Source organism: Ursus maritimus, unplaced genomic scaffold (genome assembly GCF_017311325.1).
Source record: "Ursus maritimus isolate PB19 unplaced genomic scaffold, ASM1731132v1 scaffold_10, whole genome shotgun sequence".
NCBI lineage: Eukaryota > Metazoa > Chordata > Mammalia > Carnivora > Ursidae > Ursus > Ursus maritimus.
This window is the reverse complement of record NW_024423344.1, coordinates 69,561,308-69,587,429: the sequence shown is the minus strand read 5'-3', so window position 1 is coordinate 69,587,429 and position 26,122 is coordinate 69,561,308. Positions and strand designations below refer to the sequence as shown.

The window sequence follows — 26,122 nt, the reverse complement described above, 5'->3', positions numbered from 1 at the left end:
CTGTTATAGTCTTGAAACCAGTTATGGCCAAATTCACTAAAGAGAGGAGCTGATTGTGTAACTTTTCAATTCTAAGTATATATATATATATATATTCTAAATTATATATATATTTTATATATATTCTACATATTTATATATATACACAAATAGAATATATATGTACTTCAAATAATTATATTTAGAATAGAGATCAGACATGATAAAAATGAGATAAAATTAATACTATTGTTATTTATTTATCTATCTTCTGTTGATAAATTGTTTTGTGTCTTTGATTTTGGGGCCTCATTGGAAGAACGAAGTATTCAGAACATCTTAAAATTATTTGCATTTCAGATTATCCCAAACTAAATTCCTATATTGTCGTATATTTTCATCTTCCAGTTTGAATAAGTCCCATGACTCTTCGGTATTTACATTTATATTAATCAGGAGACATTTACCAACTTATGCCAGGCATTCATAATACAGTCTTTGGAGACAAATTTCCATCAAATATTTGTTACATTGCCACCTTTGGAAAAAATGAAGGATACGTTATTCTTCTTCTGAGTCTTGATTTCTGGGGCTAAATATGCAGCCTTCCTTAAAGTCTTCAGCCAGGGTTTGAAATTGCTATGTATTTATCTCACTGTTCAGCACAATCAGTGCAGTTGAAGGGTTTGGAGGAGCAGTGTGACTCCCCCCATGCCCTACGGCTCATCAGCCGTCCAGGTTTGGACCAAGTAAAAAAAAACTTGTCATTTCAGTCAGTATAGTCCCTCCTTATTTTTTCAATCCCTCAAATTTGTTTTTCTCTTTTTCCTCAATAATTTAAGTATCTCAAAATAATCTCCCACTTCAAGATACAATATAGTTCAAAAATTCTCGCTTAACTCTGCATTCATCAAATGTAGCAGCCTAAGTCCTTCATTGTGTCAGATCTAAAATTTGTTGCAAATGACTGCTATTTAATTTCATTTTTGAATTTGTGCTTTCCCTCTTGAATTTAAAACAAGTTTTATGTTCACTTGTCCACCATTTAATACTAAAAATAAAAATAAACAAATAAAAGTAAATTTGAAGTGATCCTCCATATAGACTTTTTAATTAGCCAGGGGAATGTCAGTTGAAGTGTCCAAAGACCTTCTAATCATCATAGTTTAAGGGTCCCCTGTCTAGCAGCCTTGCCATGGACCTTTCTAATTTCTCACTGAAGTACTCATGAAGACAAAGAGAAACTCACAACAATAATGATAACTAAGACTAAGAAAGCACTTTTTGTGGGGGCCCTGGGTGGCTCAATCGTTAAGCATCTGCCTTTGGCTCAGGGCGTGGTCCCGGTGTTCTGGGATCGAGCCCCACATCAGGCTCCTCTGCTGGGAGCCTGCTTCTTCCTCTCCCACTCCCTCTGCTTGTGTTCCCTCTCTCGCTGGCTGTCTCTCTCTCTCTCTCAAATAAATAAATAAAATCTTTAAAAAAAAAGCATCTTTCGTCAAAATGTGGTGACTAGCTAGTAACTCTATGGCCTGTGGAGTGCTAGTGAGAAAGTAGAAAATGTCAGCACCTGCACTGTGGCATTTCACCTATAATCGACTGTAAGTCAGAATCAGAGGGTCTGAGGAAGGGACGGTCACTGACGGAGTCTTATTGCTGGAATACGTGCAGTGGCCTCATCACCCAGTCATCACTCTGGGTTCTCTTGTGCCCAAGGCTGAATGGTGCAGGTCCTTGGAATATATAGATAGAAGATCGTAGTACTAGTTGGGTAAGTGTCCTACTCGTGATTTTAGCTGAGGTTATGATCTCAGCGTTGTGAGATTAAGGCCCGCGTTAGTTTCTGGTTTGGGCATGGAGCCTGCTTAAGATTCTCTCTCTCCCTCTCCCCCTCCTATCTCTCTCTCTCTCTCTAAAAAAAAAAAAAATTACTTGAACTTAAATGTCCTAATTTGTTTTACTTCACATTAATACGTCTAAAAAATAGGATCAAGAGTGAGAGGGTCTATGTGAGTACCCTTGGCATTATGAGTCACGACGGGTCCCTAAGTATCATAATGGGACTATATATACGTCATCCAGCCTGGAGTAACAAGGAGGTGCCAGAGAGCTGGGGCAGCTGGGCATGGGACAGTGGTGTGCTTGGAAATGTTTAAAATGTTTAATAACCATCTTGAAGTGGGAGAGTCCTGACTGGTAGCATTTGCTAATTTCCATGGTGTTCCCACTATGGCCAATTTCAAGTTAACAACGTGACATTGAACACGAAGCTGGGGAGAGAGTTACACAATTGCAGCTCCAGCACACCACACATGGGGCCAACTGTGTTCCCCGACCTCCTTCAGAGACAGCATATATATATACACCCATATATACATAGAAATGTATGGGTGTGTGTGTGTGTGTGTGTGTGTGTGTGTGTGTGTATACATATATATATAGTAAAGTTTTTGATAATCTCATCTGAAGCACCTAGTTTCCAAGGTCACTATAGAGGGTAAGAGAGAAAGAGCTTGGAGAAGGTACACCCTTTCTTAATTGCCCCTTTCAAAATGACACATCATTTCCATTCCATTCTGGTGATGAGAACCACTCTACTGCCCCACTTCGATGCTAACAGGCTAAGTAATGTCATTTAGCTCTGTGTCAAGGGTGAGGAAACAGGCTTGGTGGATGTATTGGTTAAACAACAAGCCACCCCTAAAACTTAACAGCTTATAAAACAGATACTGATTTTTGCTCATGAATTTGTGGCTCAGCGGCTAATCTGAGCCGGTCTCAGCTGATCACGGCCGGGCTCGTCTTGTGTCTGCACTCAGCCGGCGTCCTCAGCTAGCTCGTCAGCTAGCATTTCTGTCTCTGGGGCATGACTGATTTGCGGGGTAAAGGGGATGACGGGGTCTGTGCGCTCCATGCAGCAAGCCTGCCTGGAGTGTCAAAGTGATGGCTCGGGGTCCCAGGAGCTGCAAGAATAAGTCTCAACCCTCAACTATTTTCTGAGTCTCTGTTCACGTCATCTCTGCTGTTGTCTTGCTACCAAACAAGTCACGTGGCTAAGTCCAGAGTCAGAATGGGAGGGCGCTGCCAAGGCTGTGGATGCAGGGAGGTAGGTCCCACTTCGGTCTCTGCCACAGGGGCTAGAAGAAATGTGAGTCACTGGCTTATTAATAATAAGTAATAGTAATAGCCGGTCCTTTCTTAGTGGCAGGGAGGTAGGTCCCACTTCGGACTCTGCCACAAGGGCTAGAAGAAATGTGAGTCACTGGCTTATTAATAATAAGTAATAGTAATAGCCGGTCCTTCTTAGTGGCATTTCTTTTCCACTGGGCATGCATTTACTTTTCGTTAAAGTCTAGTTTGTTTTAACACAGTAGAATTGGCGTTTGAAAAATATTAGTAACAGTAATAAATACTTTTGTGGCAATTTATGATTTAACCTCTAACCTTACTCTTACAGACTAGAGTGAGAGATAGGCTCATGCTGGCCAAGTGATGAGAGCATCTTTACTAACCTCCTCTTCCTTCTTTCTACAATTTGACTTCCATGTTTGGGAAGTCTCCAAGCTTTCTTTCCACGAAAGAGAGAAACACAGTCAGGGCTTGACCTATTCAGGGATATCACAGACTCTCAGGGCCTTTGAGGGAAGTCACTTGTGGATTTCCTTCTATCCTCTGGCTCTCTAGGGGCAGACAGATGGGAAAGGCAGAGTTTCTAAGGACATCTACTGGTTCTGTTTTCAGTCTTGTTATAAATATGTTTGCTTTTTTAACACAAATTCTCTATACCAGACAGCATTATTTTATATATTGATTATAGAAGTAACATATACCCAGATGTCTTCTAAATACAGGAAGCGAAAGACGCACCACTGCACCTGAGAGATGTATTTCAGGTTTTATGTACTTGGTCTTTTACATTATGTTCTTGTTCTTATGCTCATGGCTGTGTATACAAGACTGTTTCTGAGAATATCATCGTGTGATTGCATTGTTCTCCAAATGTGTTTATTTTGAGGTCTAATTAAAGCACAGTTTTTAGTACATGGTTGATACAATGTACAGTGCATGAAATTTGTTTACCAAGGTGGGCTGTTTTAGTCTCTCAAGCGGCAATTTAAAGAAAGATTTGATTTCTGAGCTGTACTACTCATTATCCTAATTTATCTTCATTGTGACCTCCAAGGCCACAGTTTTGATTTGTTGGATGTTTGCCTGCAGAGTCTTCAGAATCTTTAAGGCAAAATTACTGAACAAATTAATAAAATAGCTCCTATGAAGCACCCAAACTAAAAATGGGATAGCGTAAGACCTTTCTTAAAGTCTATACGCCTTCATGGTCCCTCTCAAGATTAGTTACCTCTTCAGCTTGATTTCTCGTATTGTTCCTTCTTACCTTCCACACAAGTAACTGATTCTCTCTCTACCTTTAAATGCTTAGAGTGTTTTCAAATACAGTGGTAATAATAATAAGAGTCCCGAGTGCAAGATGTCAGCTATGGGCAAGACTCTATACTAAATAGTCTCATTTATATTCATGTTATAACCTAGCGGTGTAGGCACTCTCACATTCTTTTCTCACATACGAACACTAAGTCACAGAGAGGTTAAATCATGCAGAGAGTCAAGATTTGAACTCAGCTCAGCCTGTCTTCAAAACTGACTTTTTTCCCCCCACCCTGGAGATCTTATGCTCTTCTGTAAAGAACAGACTATCTTCAGCTTTCAAATATAAGGTTCGCAAACTTGTTCCCTCTGTTTAATCACAAACAGCGAAGGAGTTGCTGTTCTTTCTTCTTTAATATGTAGAGCAACGTCAGAGGCATTTTGACTGCCTGTTAGAATTCAAGAGAGCACTACTTTGGACTCAAAACACCTGAGACTACTTTCTAACTCTATGAGCTTGGAAGTCTACTTAATCTTTCCTTGTCCTTTCTGCACATGTGAAAGGGGATAATAAAACACCTATCACACAGGGTTGTTGATTAAACGATATTTTTACATCAGCACACAATATGCTTGGAACAAAACGTTCCACAAACCAAGCACTCAAATGGTAGCTCTTGTTTTGATAATACATCTTGCTGGTGTCAATTTGAGTTGAGTGAGGGTCCCTATCCATATTTGGTGTAGACCTCACAGTCTCTTGAGAACATTCCTTTTACAGTAGAACTCAGAACTATATAAAGAACAGTAACCTTTCTCTTTCTTCTGCTTGAGGTGGGACTCAGTATCATGCTGCAGACCCATTATCTCATTACATGTTCTGAAACGAAGTAAGATGTAAACCTTGGTTGCCATAATGAGTTTACATTTGTAGTGATAAAGTTTACAGAGACACCTACTGGCATATCACCGTGGGTGGAGCCCTTTGGTGAGGTAGAATTTTGTGATGCTGGCGCTTTATACAGTCAGGTTTCATAGGAGATGAATTTGAACTGGTGTATGTCAAAATCACAAACAGTATTTGTATTAGATTCCTATTCTGCTTTAACACATTACTTCAAACTTACTGACTTACAACAACACATTATTTATAGTTCTGTGGATCAGAACTTCGAAATGAGTTTCAGCTGGCTGAAACGGAGGTCTCAGGAAGGCTTGCATTACTTCTGGAATTCTAGGGAAGAAACAATTTTCTTGCCTTTTCCAGATTCTAGACACCACCTGCATCCCTAGACTTTAATGAAAGGATCTGTGATGGGGTCTTCATAAAACTCACCCCAAATGATTGAAAAGTCAACACATAACTTTTGTCTTCATGACCCTGGTTTAGTTGGGTTTTAATCTTGGAGTGGGAGAGCAGGAGAAGGTAGGCATTCATTTTGTGATGGCGTATCCTAACATATTACCATAATAGTCCAGCAAGTATTGACCTTAAACAAGTTCGCCCAGTTTGTATCCTCTACAACAGAGCCTCTCACAGTTTAATATGCACATTAATTTATCAGTGACCTTGTTAAAAATGCAGATTCTGATTCAGTAGGTCTGGAAGAGGGCCTGAGAACCTGCATTTCTAATACACTCTCAGGAAACTCCTGGTCCAAGGACCACACTTTGAGTAGTAAAGCTCCTGAGCATTCCTAACAGATACTGCTGCCTTGGGGATGGTTCTGCTATAGTCTTTTATTTGTATTTTGGTAATTCCACCTGTCACATATAATTGGTTTTCCTTGGATCAAAGCCAAACTAGAAATATATGTAGAACTTGTCTGATTTTTTAAAAAATATAAACTAGGGGCGCACAGCGGTTAAGCGTCTGCCTTCGGCTCAGGGCATGATCTCGGTGTTATGGGATTGAGCCCCACATCAGGCTCCTCTGCTATGAGCCTGCTTCTTCCTCTCCCACTCCCCCTACTTGTGATCCCTCTCTCGCTGGCTGTCTCTATCTCTGTCAAATAAATAAATAAAATCTTTAAAAATAAATAAATAAATAAAAATATAAACTAAAATGACATTGCAATTGAAGGGAACCTTAAAAAGTTGAATGTCTATGCAGGATCCAAAGAGTTTTATGTTATATATAGAAATATATACATATATGTATAAAAATATATATACACACATGCATATATGTGTTTATAGATATATATATCCACATCCATGTTAAATAATTCTGAAAAATCTCAAGTTATATAATATTTTGTGGAACTGACTCAACTTTAACATTTCTCTTTACATGAATTTTTATGAGAAAATAAAAAATTGAAGGGTATAAATTTGTACTGTCCTATAGATATAAGCATGAATCCAACCATAACGTTTCTAGCCCTTCCACGTTAAGGAAACCGACAGCCAGTCAACTTCGGTTGGATTGAATTGAGCTGAAGTGGACCATGTCACTAGCTCTCACTTCAAAGCTAGAGTTACTGGTTCTAATATTCAGATTTAGCTACTGCACATACTGATCACCTTAATTCTTATTTAATATTTGAGCGTTATTACTTTGGAGAAAGTCAGCTAAGCAGTGGTGATTATAGTGTATCAAAATCCATTGTAAGTGATTATTTTAATGACTCTGTACCAACAGGGACACGTAGACATTCAGACAAAAAACAACCTAATTATAATGACAGCACCAAAGTGAAGCTGTGACAGTTACAAAACCAATTTAAAAGTTTTCTGACAGCCGTGGCTAAAAGCTTTGTTTGGAGCTTTCAGTAATAACAGTTTACTTAAGACACAAATCCACAGCTAAGGAAAATAGAAAGAGAGAGTTGTGGCTTTTCTGTCATGCAGATAAAGTAGAACTCGGTTGAAATGTTTTTAATAGAACATTATGTTGAAAAGAGTATAGAAAAGGAATAATAGTTATGGAATGTAACTCTCACAATTCAAGAGAGACCAAATAACAATAAAAATTCTAATGAGAATAGAAACATGCCGACTGAGTTGTTTATCTATTATGAAGATCAGTAGTTCCTGCAAGCAAATTGATGTACGTTTAAATATATTGATTGGCAGTCCTGGAATTTGATTTTGTATTACCTATAAAATAAAGTCAAAGGCACATGGATGTAATGCCTCCATAGCCACATTGACACAGACCCTTACTAAATATCTGCTTTTCTAATAGCTCCGACATCTCTAAAATTATTAGATCTTATCACTTTTATTTCTCTCCCTTGGTTCTGGATTCGATCGAATACATAACATAATTAATTCTTTGACCTTGGGCAATTAATTTCCCGTTCCTGGACAGAAAACAATGCCTGGATTCACAGAATTACATTTATTTTCATTGCAAATCTTTATAAGAACACTTAAAATATGCAAGCACTCTTCTAAGCGCTTTACAAATATTGAATCATTTAAAATGGTAACAACCTTTGGAGTGGTCACTGTTATCTCTACTGATGAAAAAATGGAAGCCCAGAGAGGCTTAGTTAACTTGCCAAGGACTGCAGAACTTGTATGTGGTGGAATCTCCGCTCCATGCAATTTGGCTCTGAGCCCATGTCCTTAGTGACAAGTGCAGGGTATTAAAGGTCCTGTGAAGTCACATGTGTGGATGCCTAAGACAGCAGCTCAGAGGAGGCAGCCCTGTTTCTCGTTTCCCATCCCCAGTTTCCGCTTTACTTAGGTGCTTTTAGTGGCAAAAATTGAAGAATTCTCAGGTCAGATCAAATGTAAGGATCTGTGCCAAGAAGAACCAAGGCCTCCGCACATGGTGGCGCTAGTCTCTAGGCAGTTGGTGCCCAGGGATGTTATTTAATGGTTTGTTGTTATGCACTCGGGTCCTTTCCATAGGCCAGCTTCTCTATCTTTTTTTTTTTTTTTTTGCTGCCCGAGGCCTTCAGCCTGTACTCTCTCCTTTTATATATTGTCTACCCAACCATGAATGGACTTTAAACAGATTTGGATATGGAGTCTGCTTCTACTGTGTACTTGCTGTGTGATCTTGGACAAATGACTTAATTTCTCTGAACTCACTGGAAAAACTGAGGAATATATCCTGCTATATAGGGCTACAGTGGAGATTAAAAGAGATAAAGTAAATAACATACTTAGAGCATAGCCTGGAACATTGTAAGCATTGAATACAAGCTAGCCATCAAAATAACAGTCATTATTTTTGAATGCCTAATTATTTCACCTCAGGGTAGGCAGTAGATTTGGGTCCAAATTAAGGGTCCACCTGCAATACTTGTGTGACAGCGGGAAAGTTATTTAACTTCGCTGAGCCTCCATTTTCATCTCTATAAAATTGGGGTAACTTCCTAGGGCGGTTTCTGTCTTTGTTAAGAGTTCATCTGTTTTGCCTCCTCAGCAAATGATGCGGTCGTCAGTTTTCCACATGTTCATTCTGAGCATGGTGACTGTGGATGTGATAGTCGCTGCGAGCAACTACCACAAAGGAGAGAGCTTCAGAAGACAGTATGACGAGTTCTATCTCGCAGAGGTAAGCAGCCCACTCGGAGGCAGCTCAGTGTTCAAGGTAAAGGTGAACCTCAGATGGTGTCTTTTACAAATATGAAAATTAACATCAATTCCTTAATTACTTGACTTTGACCAAAGCTGATTCATTGTCTGCTTCTTAAATGTTTCTTTGGTCACTGTGTTGCCTGGCTCATTTTCTGTCGCCCTCAGACTGAGTGACTTCCCCACTGTGTCACGTTGCCAAGGTAACTCCTTTGCCCCAGCTCTTACTCTTCTGAGCTTGCTATTTTCCTATCCACCTCTCATTTTCTCTCCCTTTCTCACGTTGTGTTAGTCTGTTTCCTACTAAGGGTAAGCAAGCACAGATTCGGAAGACTAAGTAAGCAAGTCAGCTTGACAATACCCAGAGAGGGCAGGAGCAAAATTGAAAAAGATAATACAATAATTTCTGTACTAGAAACTGAGGTGTTACTGCCTGCGCTAAAGATACCAAGTCAGGAGCAGGTAGGTTTAGTGATTAAATAAGCATCTAGCACGTTACATACCATACTAGAGTTCTGAAATAGTACTTCTTATCGCTTGAGTAGCTTTGTTAATAGTTGATTCTTAATATTTTAATGACATTCAGAGACCACTTTTTTATTGTGAAAAATTATTTCTAAAATACATCTCAGAATTCAGTGATTACATATTTATGGAAAAATGGGCTGACATATAACTCTTTAGAAACCCATTTATCTTTTAAGTGAGGTATGCATACACAGCTGAACTACCCTTTAAGAAATCCAATATATGAAAAAGTAAACTTAAAAACAGAAAAATAGTAATTTGACTATTTTTATTATAAAAGCATTTTCCATGTAAAAAAATCAATTTGCCATATAGTTGAGTTCTCTAAGATATCCAGAATTCTTCCAGTATATTTAAAAATGGATTTGGCTAATAAAAATTCAATCCACCCACACATAAACTTTTCAGAAAAAGAATTGATAGCATATACCTATTGAATGTTAACATCTATGTGGGTATCAAGAAACTTTTAAGGAGTCACTTATGAATTCCCCTCTTCATAGAGGTTTGCTGCCTGTAACAAAATATCATTTATATTAAACTTCTGTGATGTGACGCTGCTTAATTGCTATGTGGTATATGGAGCTTACAGAAATATAGACAGTAAACAATAAGTGTTTTATGCTGCAGAGTACCAATGACAGGAGCTCATGAAGAAATTATATCCAGCCTGACACTTGAAAAATAGGTATAATTTTGCTGCAGATCCAGCACACAAAGATTGGATTGTCATAAAAAGCACAGGAAACATCGACCAATTGTAATATTTGCAGGTGAATTTCTAATGCAAGGATCGAACATTGAAGTTATCCCAGATATATATATATAGACCTCTATATCCAGCCTGATAACAAGACTATAAAATGGGAAGGTGTGGATCCTGTGAAGAATGAAAAAAAAAAAAAAACAAATTAAAGATATATCAATTCCAATGCTGAAGACCCAGGTGAATTTTGAGGCTACAAATTCATAATGATACCAATTTAGACAGGTCTGTGCCCTTTTTAGGCCTTGCGTAAAGGGGAGAAAGGCAACACTTAGACTAAGCCAGCTCTTGAGAGTTTCCAGGCTGGTGTTTCTGAGAGAGCTAGAGAAGGTAAGGTGCTGATTGGAAAATGCGACCCAGGATTTAGGATTTCAGAATAATTCTGGACAACTAAATATAAAATTCAGTGTTACATGGATGTGATTGGCTCAAACATCATGATGGAGTCAAGGCAAGATGGCAAGGAGCTATCAAACTAAGATGTTGGCTGAAATCTTCACAATGACATTGAAGTCATTCAGCATGAGGCCAGGTCTTGGGGAAGGAGTGTAGGCAGAAACACGTAGGAAGGACTGATGGAGAGATTGATGGATGGCAGTCACAGGGAGAGTCCGATGAGAGGATGTCTTAAGCTGATGGAATACACCTCAAAGGAGTGTTGAGGAGTAATAGACAGGGCATCTCTTCCTCATCCACGTGCTATCCTACTTGCGCCATTTGGGACACTGGAGCATGAGGACCCCCTTCTGGAAAGGGCTGTGGAGGAAGCCATGCATTTGGGGCAGAACCAGCCGAGGCAAGGACATGGGAAGCAGATTCAGTGAACATGGATAAAACAGCAAAGCTTTTCTTGAAGAGCCAGATAATAAACATTGTGGGCTTTTCAGGCCACACGCCCTTTGTCTCACCTACTCAATTCTACTTTTGTTGTACAAAAATGGTGTACAAAAATGAGTGTGGGCTCAGATGGTGGTGTCCCAATAAAACTGTATTTACAAAAATAAGCAGTGGGCTTAACCTTGGTTTAAGCTTTAGAAACAGAGAGTAAGTCAACTAACATCTTTATGTGTTAAATTCAAATGTACTAATACTAGCAACAATAATGGCTGCCATTTGGGGGAGATTCTATTAGGTTGCCAAGTACTTTAAAGGAATTCATTATCCCATTTAATTCTTAAAATAGCTGTAATAACAGAAATTCAAGTGTATGGGCTATCATGATTCAGTATTTAAGGCAATAGCATAATATTTTGGAAAGTTTATTTTTAAAATAGATCACAAATGGCCCTGAGGTTTCAGAGAAGCAATTTCGTGAGTATCCTGTATTCCAGGATAATTTCAAAATCCAAAATGAACCACTCTACCCACTAGAATCAACTTCCAGTCTAAAAAACATCCTTTAGGCATAAATTAAAGCTGCTTAGCTTCTGTTGTATACCGGGAGACCAGTTTTGCTCCTTTGGACTAACTAACCTAAATTTAAAATTAGTCAAGAAACAAGAAAAATTTTTCTTTGTTTTTATCTATGTATAAAGGTAAACTTACTTTCTTTTGTAAAAGTTTTCATTTTTAATTCTGATCTAAGATAATACACTTATTAATATTATACATAAAATCACATTTTTATAATGAACATAATTATATTTTTAAATGGATATTCTCATTCTCTTAAGTAATAAAATTCGAACAGTACTTTTCTATTGTTATATAAAAATATATAAATATATAGGTATATCCAATAGACTATACATTTAACAGAAACTTAACACAGTGTTATGCACAGAAGATTAACAATTTTAACAAAATTCCTCTTTTAAGAAAGTCACAAATTGATGGGAGAGCTAGCACAGTGAAGTAAGCAATGAAGAACCGCATTTCTGGTCAGGAGAGAGGTTTACCTTGTTTAGATCCAGGATGTCTCTTTGGTTGCCTGCTTTTCTATGACAGCTGTGAGTTTGAAGCAGAAAGGATTTCTTAAAGCGTGGACTATTTGCCATCTTTCAGAAAGTCATCTTTTCTAGAAAAGTTGTTTCTGTGTCCCTCTGAGGACGTTTGGCTTTATGATGTTTGTTAAAATGAAATTAAATGAAAGACCCATTTATTTTACTTCCAACAAAACCTGGCACCCGTATTTCACCTCATTAATCATAAGAAATGACCAAATTAAGAAAGTGACTCACTTGCCATAACAGCAGTCTTTCAGATTATCATTAAATTTAATTTCCCTTTTGGAAAATTTTCACTAAATAAGTTTCTTCTGACAATAACTTTTTCGGTCCTTTCTTCTAAAGGACTTGGAAAGTACCCTGTTAAGAGGGAAATCATATAATAATGGCATTTTCAACTACTCAGTAAATCATTTCAAAAGTTTGCTCTTTAACTGTGTAGAATACTGAAAATACACTATAGACTAAGAGCAGGGGATTTACAGACACCTCTAGAGAGATGCAGATAAGCATTTATTTTGGTGTTCTTTAATCTGAATTTCATTTAGGAGAAGAGAGTTACCTGAATTGGATTTCTTGTGACTTTTGTCCTGTAATCTTCTTTTGTGACAAATTTGCATCCATTTTCTCATAATATCCATTATGTTTCTTTGAAAGTATGAAATAGAGACCACAGCACAAATCTTGGATAATATATTTCAAATATCTTTCCTACATTTGGGCAACATCTTTACCATTTTATCTTCTCAGACCTGCATGGCACAATCAGCTCATTTATAATTTGTCACCTATAAATGTTCATACATTATTCATTGAATTAAAAGGGCAGAACTATTTCTATTGTATTTATATTATGCATGTCATTTTCCATTTGGTTATTTTTCTCCTTAGCTTCAGAAATTTGGCAATCATCTTACTGTTTTACTTGCTAGCTTCACAAATCCAGTTACAAGTTCTTTTAGAAAACAAGCATTTTAAATTAATTTCTCATACTTTTCACTCTAAAAAAATATTTTCACAAGTGATGTACTTTCCTGGAAACAAATATAATACTGTTTCTTGGAATAAGTCCTCTAATTTTTAAATCTGCATTCCATTATTGGTCATTTTCTTGAGGATAAGAGGGTGCATTATGGTTTATATGAAATGGCATAATATTAATATAAAATGAAAAACTTAGAGAAGAAATAATAAAGTATAGTGCTTAAAGAACTCAAATAATCAAGATAAAAAGCTTCTGCACAGCCAAGGAAACAGTCAAAAAAACTAAGAGGCAGCTCATGGAATGGGAGAATATATTTGCAAATGATACTACAGATAAAAGACTGGTATCCAAGATCTACAAAGAACTTCTCAAGCTCAATACGCGAGAAACAAATAAACAAATCATAAAATGGGCAGAAGATATGAACAGACACTTTTCCAGTGATGACATACAAATGGCTAACAGACACATAAAAAAATGTTCAAAATCATTAGCCATCAGGGAAATTCAAATCAAAACCATACTAAGATACCACCTTACGCCAGTTAGAATGGCAAAAATTGACAAGGCAAGAAACAACAACTGCTGGAGAGGATGTGGAGAAAGGGGATCCCTCCTACATTGTTGATGGGAATGCAAGTTGGTACAGCCACTCTGGGAAACAGTGTGGAGGTCCCTTAAAAAGTTAAAAATTGAGCTACCCTATGACCCAGCCATTGCACTACTGGGTATTTACCCCAAAGATACAGACATAGTGAAAAGGGCCATATGCACCCCAATGTTCATAGCAGCATTGTCCACAATAGCTAAATCGTGGAAGGAACCGAGATGCCCTTCAACAGATGACTGGATTAAGAAGTTGTGGTCCATATATACAATAGAATATTACTCAGCTATCAGAAAGAATGAGTTCTCAACATTTGCTGCAACATGGACGGCACTGGAGGAGGTAATGCTAAGTGAAATAAGCAGAGAAAGACAATTATCTTATGATTTCTCTCATCTATGGAACATAAGAACAGGAAGATCCGTAGGGGAAGAAAGGGATAAAGAAAGGAGGGGTAATCAGAAGGGGGAATGAAGCATGAGAGACTATGGACTATGAGAAACAAACTGAGGGCTTCAGAGGGGAGGGGGGAGGGGGAATGGGATAGACTGGTGATGAGTAGTAAGGAGGGCACGAATAGCATGGTGCACTGGGTGTTATACACAACTAATGAATCATCGAACTTTACATCAGAAACCAGGGATGTACTGTATGGTGACTAACATAATATAATAAAAAAACATTAAAAAAAAGAACTCATATAACCTGCATTCCTGAAAATATTAGTTAAGATTTGCTATGGTGACATTAAACCAGATATATCTATAGAGTATGCATTTTCAACAGGGAATGAAAACACCAGTAAAGGGGTAAAAATTGGTTCTTAGGGAGGCAAAAATAATCTTACTCTTTCTATTTATAGAACAGAGATAGATATGTGAAGTATATAGACAGATATATAACAGATCTGTTGTATTAAAATCCCATATGGGGTGTTGATTAGGAACAAAATATCTAAAAAGACCCCCTGGTTGGGGAGGAGGGAGTGTTCAAAAAAAAAAAAAAAAAAAGATTTGAAAACACTGACTTAGGAAAATTGTAAGGAAAAAGAAATATTTGTTTTCTTCATGTATTGTTTCCAAGTTGTTTCAAGTAATGTGACAATACTGATGGAAAGTTTATCACACTTACAAATCTTAACTTCACTCTTGAAAAGATGAGTTTCATCTTGTAAGCACTCACACATAGTATCACGTGCTGCAAGAAGGGGAGACAGAGGAAGTTCCCAGGGCACCTTGTCCATGTGGGGGCTGCAGAGCGAGGGGCACAGCAATGGTGCATGCACTCCCAGGCCAGAAGTGACGAGTGGGAGTCCGCCCTTCCGTGGGTTGCACTGTTGACTGCCTGGAATTTGAAGAAAGCCTGAGACTGGACACATTTCTAGTTGATTCTTATGAACACTCCTTCCAGGTGTTTAAGAACTGCAGGCAGCCCTAGGGCCTTGTCCCTTTTGTATGGCCAACAGCATAACCCTGGCAAGTTCCTCCCTGCCCAGCACTTGTCAAGGCTCGGTTCACTGACACAGACTGGAACTACCCACTGAGAAGGGTTGCTACAGCTTCCTCCTCTGTGCTCACTCTGATACTTCTAAACTGTTATATTCCTCTGAATTGAGATGCGCTAAACCTTCTAGCCTACACTAAAATAGCTGATGAGCATGTAAGCTAATTTAATTTTCCTAAATCTCTCCTTTAATTCCTGACATAGTTCTTCCCTACACCGGAGTAACCCATAGTTATAAGTAAGTTACATATATTTTCATGTATAGCGTTTTTCTTAAAATTTTACCACTTTGGGATTACTATTTCTCAGAGAACCAGAGCGTTAGCTTATAATAATTAACACATTATGTTAAAAATGAGGTATTTGATCCCGCAAGTACTAGAATCAGGAACTCCAGTAGGAAAATGAGTGGGAATATGGTATTTACACATAATTACATAACAGTTTGCTAAATCCTTTTTTAGTGGCTCTTAGCGGGTTTGAAAAGCATATAGATTTTCCCACTGAGCAAATAATGATGCAAATGGATCCAGCTGCATATTTAATTATGAATTATGATCTTTTAAAGAGATCATTCCATCTGTCTTTTTTAATAGCAAATGCAAAGTTAGTAAAGTGATTAGTTGTATTTATATATAATCTGACAATCTATTTGGATATATTTCAGGTATTTATTAGTAGTTCCCAACTTAAGAAAAAAAAGACACTTTGATATAGATTTCATTCTTTCCTTTGGAATGAAAGTCTGAAAATACAGGTGAAGCCTAGAGATAGATGTGTGGGTGCCTGTCACTTCTCCCTCTGCTAATACAACAGCCAGATTCAGGACAGACCCGTCTGCGTTTCAGTTCCTCCAGAGATTTCCCCAATGTCTTCATATTTTTACAAGACCTGGACTAAGAAACCAGGGCTGGAGAAAACTGGCCTCTTTGTTAGGACTTACAGCAGAGATTTGGATCCCCTGGGGCTGACCCTGCAAAGGAGTTGCACCTGCCCCATGGTCTCCTGTGGTCCAGAGAGAGCCAAAAGACTCCCACTGATGTTGATGAGCCAGGAAAGGAACCTCACTAGAAGCTGAATTATTTCCAGATAGAAATAATGGAAATGGATTTCACCAGCCTAGGAGGAGCCTTGACACAGAGCAACTCCCTCCTTGATGCCCAGAGAGGGACCATGGGTTTTTAGGTCACTTACCATAAAAATCACAGTGCCCCCTACTACCTCTCATTTATCACTGCTCAAGAGAGCATAAAAGACAAACAAAAAACAAATGTGCAGTCATGAACAAGCGAAGAAAAATTATTCTCTTACAAAGGGACCCAGAAACTGAGGATGAAACTCAGAAAACCAAGATGAATGGGTACAGGAGTTTCCCAAACAAGTACAATTGATGGAAGACATAGCAGGGTTTGTTGTTGTTGTTTTAATGTCTCAAGCACAGGCAATTAAGGTACAAAGCAAACTTTCTGAAACTTTGGCTAAAATTTGCAAAGAAAGAACTGAAAAAAGGAATGGTTGATGCTGAGAAAGAATTATTAATACAAAGCTCAAGTGTGTGTGTGGGGGGAACCTCAAAGAAATGGCAGAAATCATGAGGGATAAAGCAAAAGAGACCAGCCACTCCAATGTGACCAATACAGGCCCCTGAAGGAAAAAGAGAATGGATAAAAGAGAAGTAATAATGAATGAGAGAGAAAAATGTTCCTAAATTGAGGAAAAGCATAAATCAGTAGATTGAAAGGAGTCACTAAATCTCAGGGAGACTAAATGAAAAAAAAAATTCTTAGGCATATCCTGGTGGCCTTCCTTGGTTGCAGCAAAAAAAAAAAAAAAAAAAAAAAAAAAAAAAATTAAGCCCCTCGACAGGCTTAAATAACCTGCAAAAGCAAAAGAAATATACTGTGTATCAAATGTGACTCATCTACAATATCGGAGGGTGGAAGGGAGTGAGTCAATATATGCACAAACCACTGAGAGGAAAGAATCTGTATGCAGTAAGAATAGTCATGTCCAGGTTAAAAATACATTTTGGTGGGTGATAGGTATTACAGTATTAATTAAGGTATCAATTAAGGTATTCATATGATGAGCACTGGGTGTTACATGTAAGCGATGAATCACTAAATTCTACCCCTGAAACCAATATTACACTGTATGTTAACTAACTAGAATTTAAATAAAAAGTTGGAAGAAAAAATGAATTTTGGATAGGGAAGGTTTAAGAGAGTATACAACCTGTGATATTTATCTGAGCAAACTACTCCAAAGTATGCTAATTTTAAGTATATTGGAGAAGTAACAAAGGAAAGCAGACATAGATCAGAAAGGCTGACAAGGAAAGAAAAGAGGTGGGTGTTGGATCCAAATGAAAGATGACAAAAATGTCACACAAGAATCCTTGGGGGGAAAATAGTTATGGTTCAAGAAACTAGAAGTAAATGTGTAAACAATCTCAGAAAAAGTGGGACTTAGGAAGGGGCATGGGTTGATAGATGTATGCTACATAATTTGTAGATGGCGAGGGTATGAAGGATGCATGAGCAAACAAATCTGTGTGGGAGAGGAGCTTACAATTATTCCATTCTGATGCGATAATAAAAAGGGTAGATTGGGGGCGCCTGGGTAGCGCAGTTGTTAAGCGTCTGCCTTCGGCTCAGGGCGTGATCCCGGAGTTCCAGGATCGAGTCCCACATCGGGCTCCTCCGCTGGGAGCCTGCTTCTTCCTCTCCCACTTCCCTGCTGTGTTCCCTCTCTCGCTGGCTGTATCTCTGTCACATAAATAAATAAAAAAATCTTTAAAAAAAAAAAAAAGGATAGGTTGATTTACAGTTGGGAATTGAACTGGGGGACAAGAAAACCAGAGTAGAGTGTTCAAATTAACAAGGGGGGAAAGAAATCAGCAACAGTTTGACCACGTCAGAAAAGACAAGAAAAAATTATAGCAATGACATACAAAAAACCGTAAAGAAGACCAAGTCTAATTTTGGCACATTAAATATATACAGATTGAATTTTCCTCTCAAAAGACATAGAAAATTGGAGTATGCTTAAACACAAACTCAAATAGTATATGGATTATAGGAAACACATACAAGGTTGCCCCAAAATGTGGCTGAAAATCATCTCTTGACGAAACAACTAAAAGTGACACTTAAAATATTAAAACATTTTAGATGCTTAGCAGAACATGCAAAAGATTAAGGAATATTCTCAAGGCCAAAGATTAAGTGTGATGTGAGTGCAAAATATAAAATGGGCACTAACACCAATGGCTACTCTGAGGGCATTTGCATATGCTTGTTACCTAAAACTTGCCATTTTAAGAGCTATAACCAGAATAGAAGAGGCTGTGAGGGTGAGATGCCAGAACAGAGACCCCCACCTAACATAGAACACCTGAGGTCTGTCCTTCAATGAAAGGAAAAACTCCACCCTCAGAAGGATATGATGAGGAAACCCTCAATTTTGACCTTGACTCCAGATGGATAGAAAAAAATTAAGCTTTACTGAAAATGTGTCAGCACAAGCCTGTCCTCACATGGGGTTGGAGTTCCCATGGATTGTACCTACTTTCAAAGATGAGATAATTTTTATTTTATTTAAGAAATTACAGATCATGCAAAAGATGGAAATCTCCACAGGAAGTTTGAGAAAGCCAGCATAAGCTTAACCAAAACCTTGATAATGGTAGTACAAGTAAAATTATAGACCACTTTCATATATGACAGTATCTACAAGTATTATAAATAACATTTTATTCAATAAAATCCAGCAGGTTAGCATTACCATCTAAGATTTATTCCAGGAATATATAAATGGTCAACATCAAGGACTCTTGTGATATATTTCATTGCCTCAATGAATTAAAAGCTAAAATCCTGTAAGTAGAACAGGAGGAAAAGGAAAGTCCTTAAACATGGTAGCAACTAATTACCAAAACCCACTGCAACTATTATATAGGAATGCTGGAAAACTTTCTTTGAAAATAGGAGCAAATTATGGATCCCTCTTATTGACATTTCATTAGTGTATTAGAATACAGATGTAGCATTGTAGCTAATGAATTAATATAATTAACTCCAAAATAAGTCTTGAAAAAAAATCTTATCTTCATTCGCAGATGAAATATATATATTTCTATAAACCTAGGAGGCATTATTTAAAATATTAGAAGAATCTAGTAAGGTCAGTATAGAAAATCATTATAGGTAAATCAATAGCTTTTTTCTCCAATAATAATAATAATAATAATAATAATATTATAAGTAAAAAAGGTAAAGTGCATTTATATTAGTTATCAGAATATTAAATGCATAGAAATAAATTTCACAAGCAAATGATAACAACTTTATGGGGGAGATTTTTATTAAAGAACATAGTCCAAATAAATAGAAAAACTGTGTTTTTGGATATGAAGATTCAATAGTAGTCCTTCTAAAGTCCTATTTTGTTTTAAAAGGTAAAGAAAAAATTTAAAAAGATTAAGATAGGCATATGTGACCATATGAAATCTAAAGTACTTATAGAACTACTGCCACCAAAGTTAAAAATCAAACTATTGACCAGAGAAAAAATATTTGCAGTTCATATAGCAGACAAGGATTAATGTCCTTAATATCACCAGCTCTGAAAACTGATAAGAAAGACAAAACACCACCATAGAAAATTGGCAAGGTTATGAACAGGAAAGTTGTTTTAAAAAGAAAAATCTAAATCTAAATGATCAATACACATATGAACAAATAAGAAAAGTTTTGATTAAGTTTGATTACATTTGGTGATAGTATTTAGGACAAGATTTAAGATAAGAAACCCTTTCCTACCTTGCTAGGAGGCAGAAAAGTTACTGTAATATTTTGAAAGTAGTCCCTTAGTATTTTCTAACATTTTAAACATTCAAACCTGTCCTTTGCCTCAGCAATGCCAGCTTTGAGAATGTATGTGTAGATATAAAAGCCCAATAAAATACAGATATTGCATAAGGATAGTTAATGCAGTCTTGTTTTAGAAGTAGCAAAATGCTTAACCAGTTTTCCTGATGATTCCTAATCAAGGAAGTACTACCCTTCAATAAATCAGTAAGGAAAATGGTGAATTAAATAAACATTGAAGACTTCTGGGTAAGATGACAGAGTAGGAGGATCCTAAATTCACCTTGACCCACAGATACAAGTAGGTGACACCCACATCAGTGTAAATAGTCCAGAAAACAACCAAGGACTGGCAGAACATACTCTCCACAACTAAATGGAGAGAAAAGACCACATTTAAGAGGGTAGGAAGGGTGGAGACATGGTCAAGAGCTAAATTAACCTGAGAGACTATCCATTGGAGGAAGGGAGATAAAGCAGTTTGAAAAGCACCTAGGGTCTATGGGAAGGAGTTTTTTTTTTTAATTAATCTTAGAGTGTGTGCTAGAGGGGCAGGGGTCCTTGGGAGACCAAGAACAAAAGAGATGGCAGGTGCATTTCACTCCCCCAACCCCCAGCCTAGACACTTGTAAACCTGTAGGAACCAGCACAGGGACAACACTCTCCACCTAATTTACTAACAGCATGTTCCACCCATCCATTCTTCTGCAGACCTGCCCTTTCAATACACCCTTGTCCGGAGCCCATCCAGAGCAGTGCCACAAGCCTGGCAGTATGTAAGCAGCCCCAACAGAGGCCAGCACCACCCCAAAGTGACTCCTACCATGGGGAGAGGGGAAGATCACACACATCAGTGCAACTGTGGTACCAGCAGTGGGTTGGGGACAGACATCTTGTCTGACTGCTGGCCCCAACCACCAATGAAAGCTTCTCAGGGGACAACACAGGGGAACTACCCTACAGTTTGGTGCTACTGCATCTCTGGAAAATTCCTGGTCTGATTCAACTCAAGCCCTAGGCAGCCCCAGACTAGCCCACTAACAACACAGGGAACAAACCCTGCCCAAAACAGGCAAAGAGAATGATTGCAGACAACTGGACTGAAAGCAAAAGAAGCTCAGCTGTAACACTAGGGCACACACAACATACATAGGAGACACCTTTGAAGCACCGAGTTCTGGTGAGCAGGGAACATTGCACTACAGAGCATTACAGGGACTCTTCTTCATAAGGCCACTACTTTCAAGAGTAGGAGATGTAGCTGACTTTCCTAAAACAGAAGCAGACACAGAGAGTTAGACAAAATGAGGATACAGAGGAATATGTCCCAAATGAAAGAACAGGACAAAATTACAGCAAAAGAATTAAATGAAATGGAGATAACTAATATCCCTAATAGAGAATGTATTAAAGTAATGGTCATAAAGATACTTACTGGACTTGAGAAAAGAGTGGAGAACCTCAGCGAGGCCCTTAACAAAGAGGGGGGAAATGTAAAAAAGAACCAATCAGAGATGAAGAACTCAACTAAAATTTAAAATAAACTAAATAGAATAAATAGGAGAAGCAGAAGAATGAATCAGTGGCTTGAAGGAGAGAGTAATGTAAAGCAATCAAGCTGAACAGGAGAGAGAAAAATAATAATAATGAAAATGAAAATAGACTCAGGGAATTCAGCAACACCATTAAGTGTAATAACATTTGCATTAGAGAGATCCCAGTAGAAGAAAGAGAAAGGGGGGCAGAAAATTTATTTGAAGAAAAGTAGCTGAAAACTTCTCAAATTTGGAAAAGGAAACAGAAATCCAGATTTAGGAGGCACAGAGAGCCCTCAACAAAATCAACCAAGGAGGTCCACAGCAAGATACATAGTAATTAAAACGGGAAAAAGTAGTGACAGATAATTTTAAAATCAGCAAGAGAAAAGAAAACTGTTACATAAAGGGGAAACCCCATGAGGCTATCAGGTGATTTTTCAGCAGAAACTTTTCAGGCCGGAAGGGAGTGTCATAATATATTTAAAGTGCTGAAGGAAAAAAAACCCTGCAGCCAGGAATACTCTAGCCAGTAAGGCTATCATTCAGAATTGAAGGAGAGATAAGGAGTTTCCCAGACAAACAAAAGCTAAAAGAACTCATGAACATTAAACCAGCTCTACCAAAAGTGTTAAAAGGGACACTGAGTGGAAAATAAGACCATAAGTAAGAGCAAGAGGAGCAGGAAACACAAAAGCAGTAAATTTAAGAATATCTATAAAAATTGGTCAAAGGATTCATAAACTAAGAGGATGTAAAGTATGACACCATATGCCTAAAAGCATGGAGGAGAGAGTAATAAAGAATGGGTTCAAGGGGAAGGGAGGGAAAACTGAATGGGAAGAAATCAGAGAGGGAAACAAACCATGAGAGATTCTTGACTCCAGGAACAAACTGAGAGTTGTGGAAGGGAGGGGTGGGGGGATGGGGTAACTGGGTGATGGGCGTTAAGGAGGGCATGTGGTCTGATGAGCACTGGATATTATATGCAACTAAGGAATCATTGAACACTACATCAAAAACTAATGATGTACTTAATGTTGGCTAATTGAATTTAAATTTAAAAAAAAGAATGAGTTCAACCTTAAGCAACCATCAACTTAATATATTGCTAAGATGTTAGATACAAACCTAATGATAACCAAAAATCAAAAACCAGTAATAGATATGCAAAAAATAAAGAGAAAGGACTCCAAATATGTCATTAAAGAAAGTCAGCAAACTGTGAAAGAAGAGAGCAAGAATAGAAAGGAACAGAGAAGAAGTACAAAAACAACCATAAAACAAGTAACAAAATGGCAATAAGTACATTCCTATCAGTAATTACTTTGAATTTAAATGGACTAAATGCTCCAATCAAAAGACGTAGTGTGATAGAGTGGATAAAAAAGCAAGAGTCATCTATATGCTGCCTATAAGAGACTCATTTCAGACTTAAAGACACATGTACACTGAAAGTAAAGGGATGGAAAAGCATTTATCATGCAAATAGAGGTGGAAAGAAAGCTAGGATAGCAATATTTATATCGGACAAAATAGACTCTAAAACAAAGACTGTAACAAGAGACAAAGAAGGACACAAAATAATCATAAAGGGAACAATCCAACAAGAAGATATAAAAATTGTAGATATTGCACCCAACATGGGAGCTGTCCAATTTTCCCAACACAAATGGGGTTGTTGAAAAGAGACTATCTTTCTACATTGCATATTCTTGCCTCTTTTGTCGTAGGTTAATTGACCATATAATCATGGGTTTATTTCTGAGCTCTCTATTCTGTTCCATTGATCTATGTGTTTATTTTTGTGCCAGTATCATACTGTTTTGATTACCACAGTTTTGTGGAATATCTTGAAATCTGGGATTGTGATACCTCCCATTTTCTTCTTCTGTTTCAAGATTGCTTTGACTATTCAGGGTCTTTTGTGATTCCATACAGAGTTTAAGATTGTTTGTTCTAGTTCTTATTCCTTACCAGTTTGAATGCCTTTGATTTCTTCTGTCTGAGTGCTGTGGCTTGAACTTCCAGTACTATGTTGAGTAAAAGTGGTGAGAATGGACATCGTTGTCTTGTTACTGATCCTAGGAGAAAAGTTCTCAGTTTTTCACCATTGAGTATGTTATTACCTGTAGGTTTTTCAAATATGGCCTTTATTATGTAAATGAGTGGGAAAATATTCTAAAAATGTAATATGAGTGGAAAAATATTCTGATATTCTATGTCGACCTAGAAAAAGAGAGGGAAGCTCTCCTCTATTCCTATTTTCCTTAAATCATCTGGTATCTTCTCAGAGGGATATGTTTGACTTATTCTGACACTCATTCTTGTGCTCTTTAATTAGGTTAATCTTATATAACACACCTTAATTCCAGTTGCAAACTTCTTTATAAAATGAATATTCTTGCCCATAGGTCAAGTAAAGGAAAAATAACATGCTGTGTTTATAAGTGTATTTTATAACATTGGTGTTTGTAATAGCAAATTCATAGAATTAATGGGATAGGTTAAAAGGTTGTATTCACTTATTAATATAGTAATATTCGTTGTTAATTTTCTTAATAATGTAGACACAAATCACATTAATATATTAATTTATGTGTGTATATACACACCCGTAAATTGCTTGATATAGAATCCATATTTCTTTGCTTGCTTATGTGGCCCAAAGCATAAATGAGATCTGCATTTTTTTATTTTAGTTTAATGATGCTTAGTAATATGTAAGTCATTTTACAATATACCATGTGCATTTTTGAGACTGTCTTTAGAAAATACAAATTATGGGAGAATGCGGCCTTTCTGTGTATACGATATTCAATAAATGGCAATGACTTTTAAATAATATCAAGTAATGGATAATAAAGAAATAATACCACTTACAAACATTTAACATTTTAACATGTTTTGCTGATTGTTTAAGATGTATTTGGTCTACCGTGTTCTAGTCGGTGTTTTGGTGTTTTTCAAAACCATTTTTTTATAACATGTCACTCTAGATCCTTGTGGGCTTTTCATTTTATGTAATAGCAGCTGAAATTCACACACTAACACATGTATGAAATATTTTGAAATAAATTATAGCTTTAGGTTCCAGTTTCACCATCTCTTTGTTCCTCCAGGTGGCTTTTACAGTACTTTTTGATTTAGAAGCCCTTCTGAAGATATGGTGCTTGGGATTTACTGGATATATTAGCTCATCTCTGCACAAATTTGAGCTACTACTTGTCATTGGAACTACTCTTCATGTATATCCAGATCTTTATCATTCTCAGTTCACATACTTTCAGGTAATATGAATAATGTCTATTTGTCTGTAGAATTTTTTTCTTTCCAGAGAAAAATGCCAGTCTCATTATAACAACTATACGGAATTATATTAAGTAGTTATATATAATTGTTATATAATAAACACAAACTTGAGGTAAGCCCAATGACATCTTCAATACCAAAAATAGTGCATTCATAAATTATAACATTTTCAAACTTCTGAAAATGCACAGTAACAAATGGAGATGTTTTAGATGCAATTTTCTCCTTAGATGACAAAAAGTGCATTCCAACTTCACTAATTTTATTTATTGGCAATTCCAAAGCTGTTATTTTCAGAGCAATTTTAACTTCAGCTGCCAAAGTACAACTTGAAACTCTATACTTCTGATACCTCGGGAAAGGACATGAAAACATAATTCACAAAAATGATAACAAATATCCTGCAAACATGGCTGAAAAGCTGAGCCTCTAGAATTTAGAAAATCACTGCCAAACGTACTGAGATCACAGAGGATATCGTGGTTCAAGCTTTCAGTATATCAACATCTTTGAACGTAAATCCGTTGTCATTTGTTGGGTTATATCCTTAGGCCTGGTTATCGTAAGTGAGGCGACTGGGGCAAGAGATATACACACGTTTAAAACTCTTGATATGAAATGCACTTCCCACTCATGCCATTATACGCTCTTGGGTGCTGCTGTCTAGATTTACAAAATCAGCATGAGCATTTAGTACCTACATTTGAGAATCATTGTACGTAATTACAGAAAATATGCCTGATAATCAGAACACCAAGACATCTTTTACAAACCGATTAAGTCAACCAAATTAAGAAAAATACTGATATCTATTTCAGCAAGGATACATATAACAAAATATGTTCAGGGCTTCAAAATTCCTCTAGTTTCTCACAGATATTTTTTTTTGGTGAAAAGTTAGAAATACATTAAAATTTTGAATGCAAACATATTTATTTTGGAATTGTTTATGAGAGAAAAAATGGGAACTTCTAAAATGGTAAATATTTGAGGAATAGCTTAGCAAGTCATATGCAAATTTGACCATAGAAATAATGAGTATCATGAATTTGTGATTACTTAGAGATATAATTCATTATCTCAATTTTTTTTACTAGACTATTTTTCACAAAATATCTAAACTTGGTATGCATGGCTGTAATCATCTTATATAGGTAGAGACATAGTTGAA

General features: G+C 37.0%; 1 protein-coding gene across 1 annotated transcript in view; it reads left to right on the top strand.

Moving 5' to 3' along the window:
* The window catches only part of NALCN (sodium leak channel, non-selective), a 285,252-nt gene that overhangs the window by 105,020 nt on the left and 154,110 nt on the right, over nt 1-26,122 (top strand). The window contains 2 exon segments of the mRNA XM_040624300.1: nt 8,747-8,878; nt 24,762-24,929. Coding sequence (XP_040480234.1) covers nt 8,747-8,878; nt 24,762-24,929 — 300 coding nt within the window.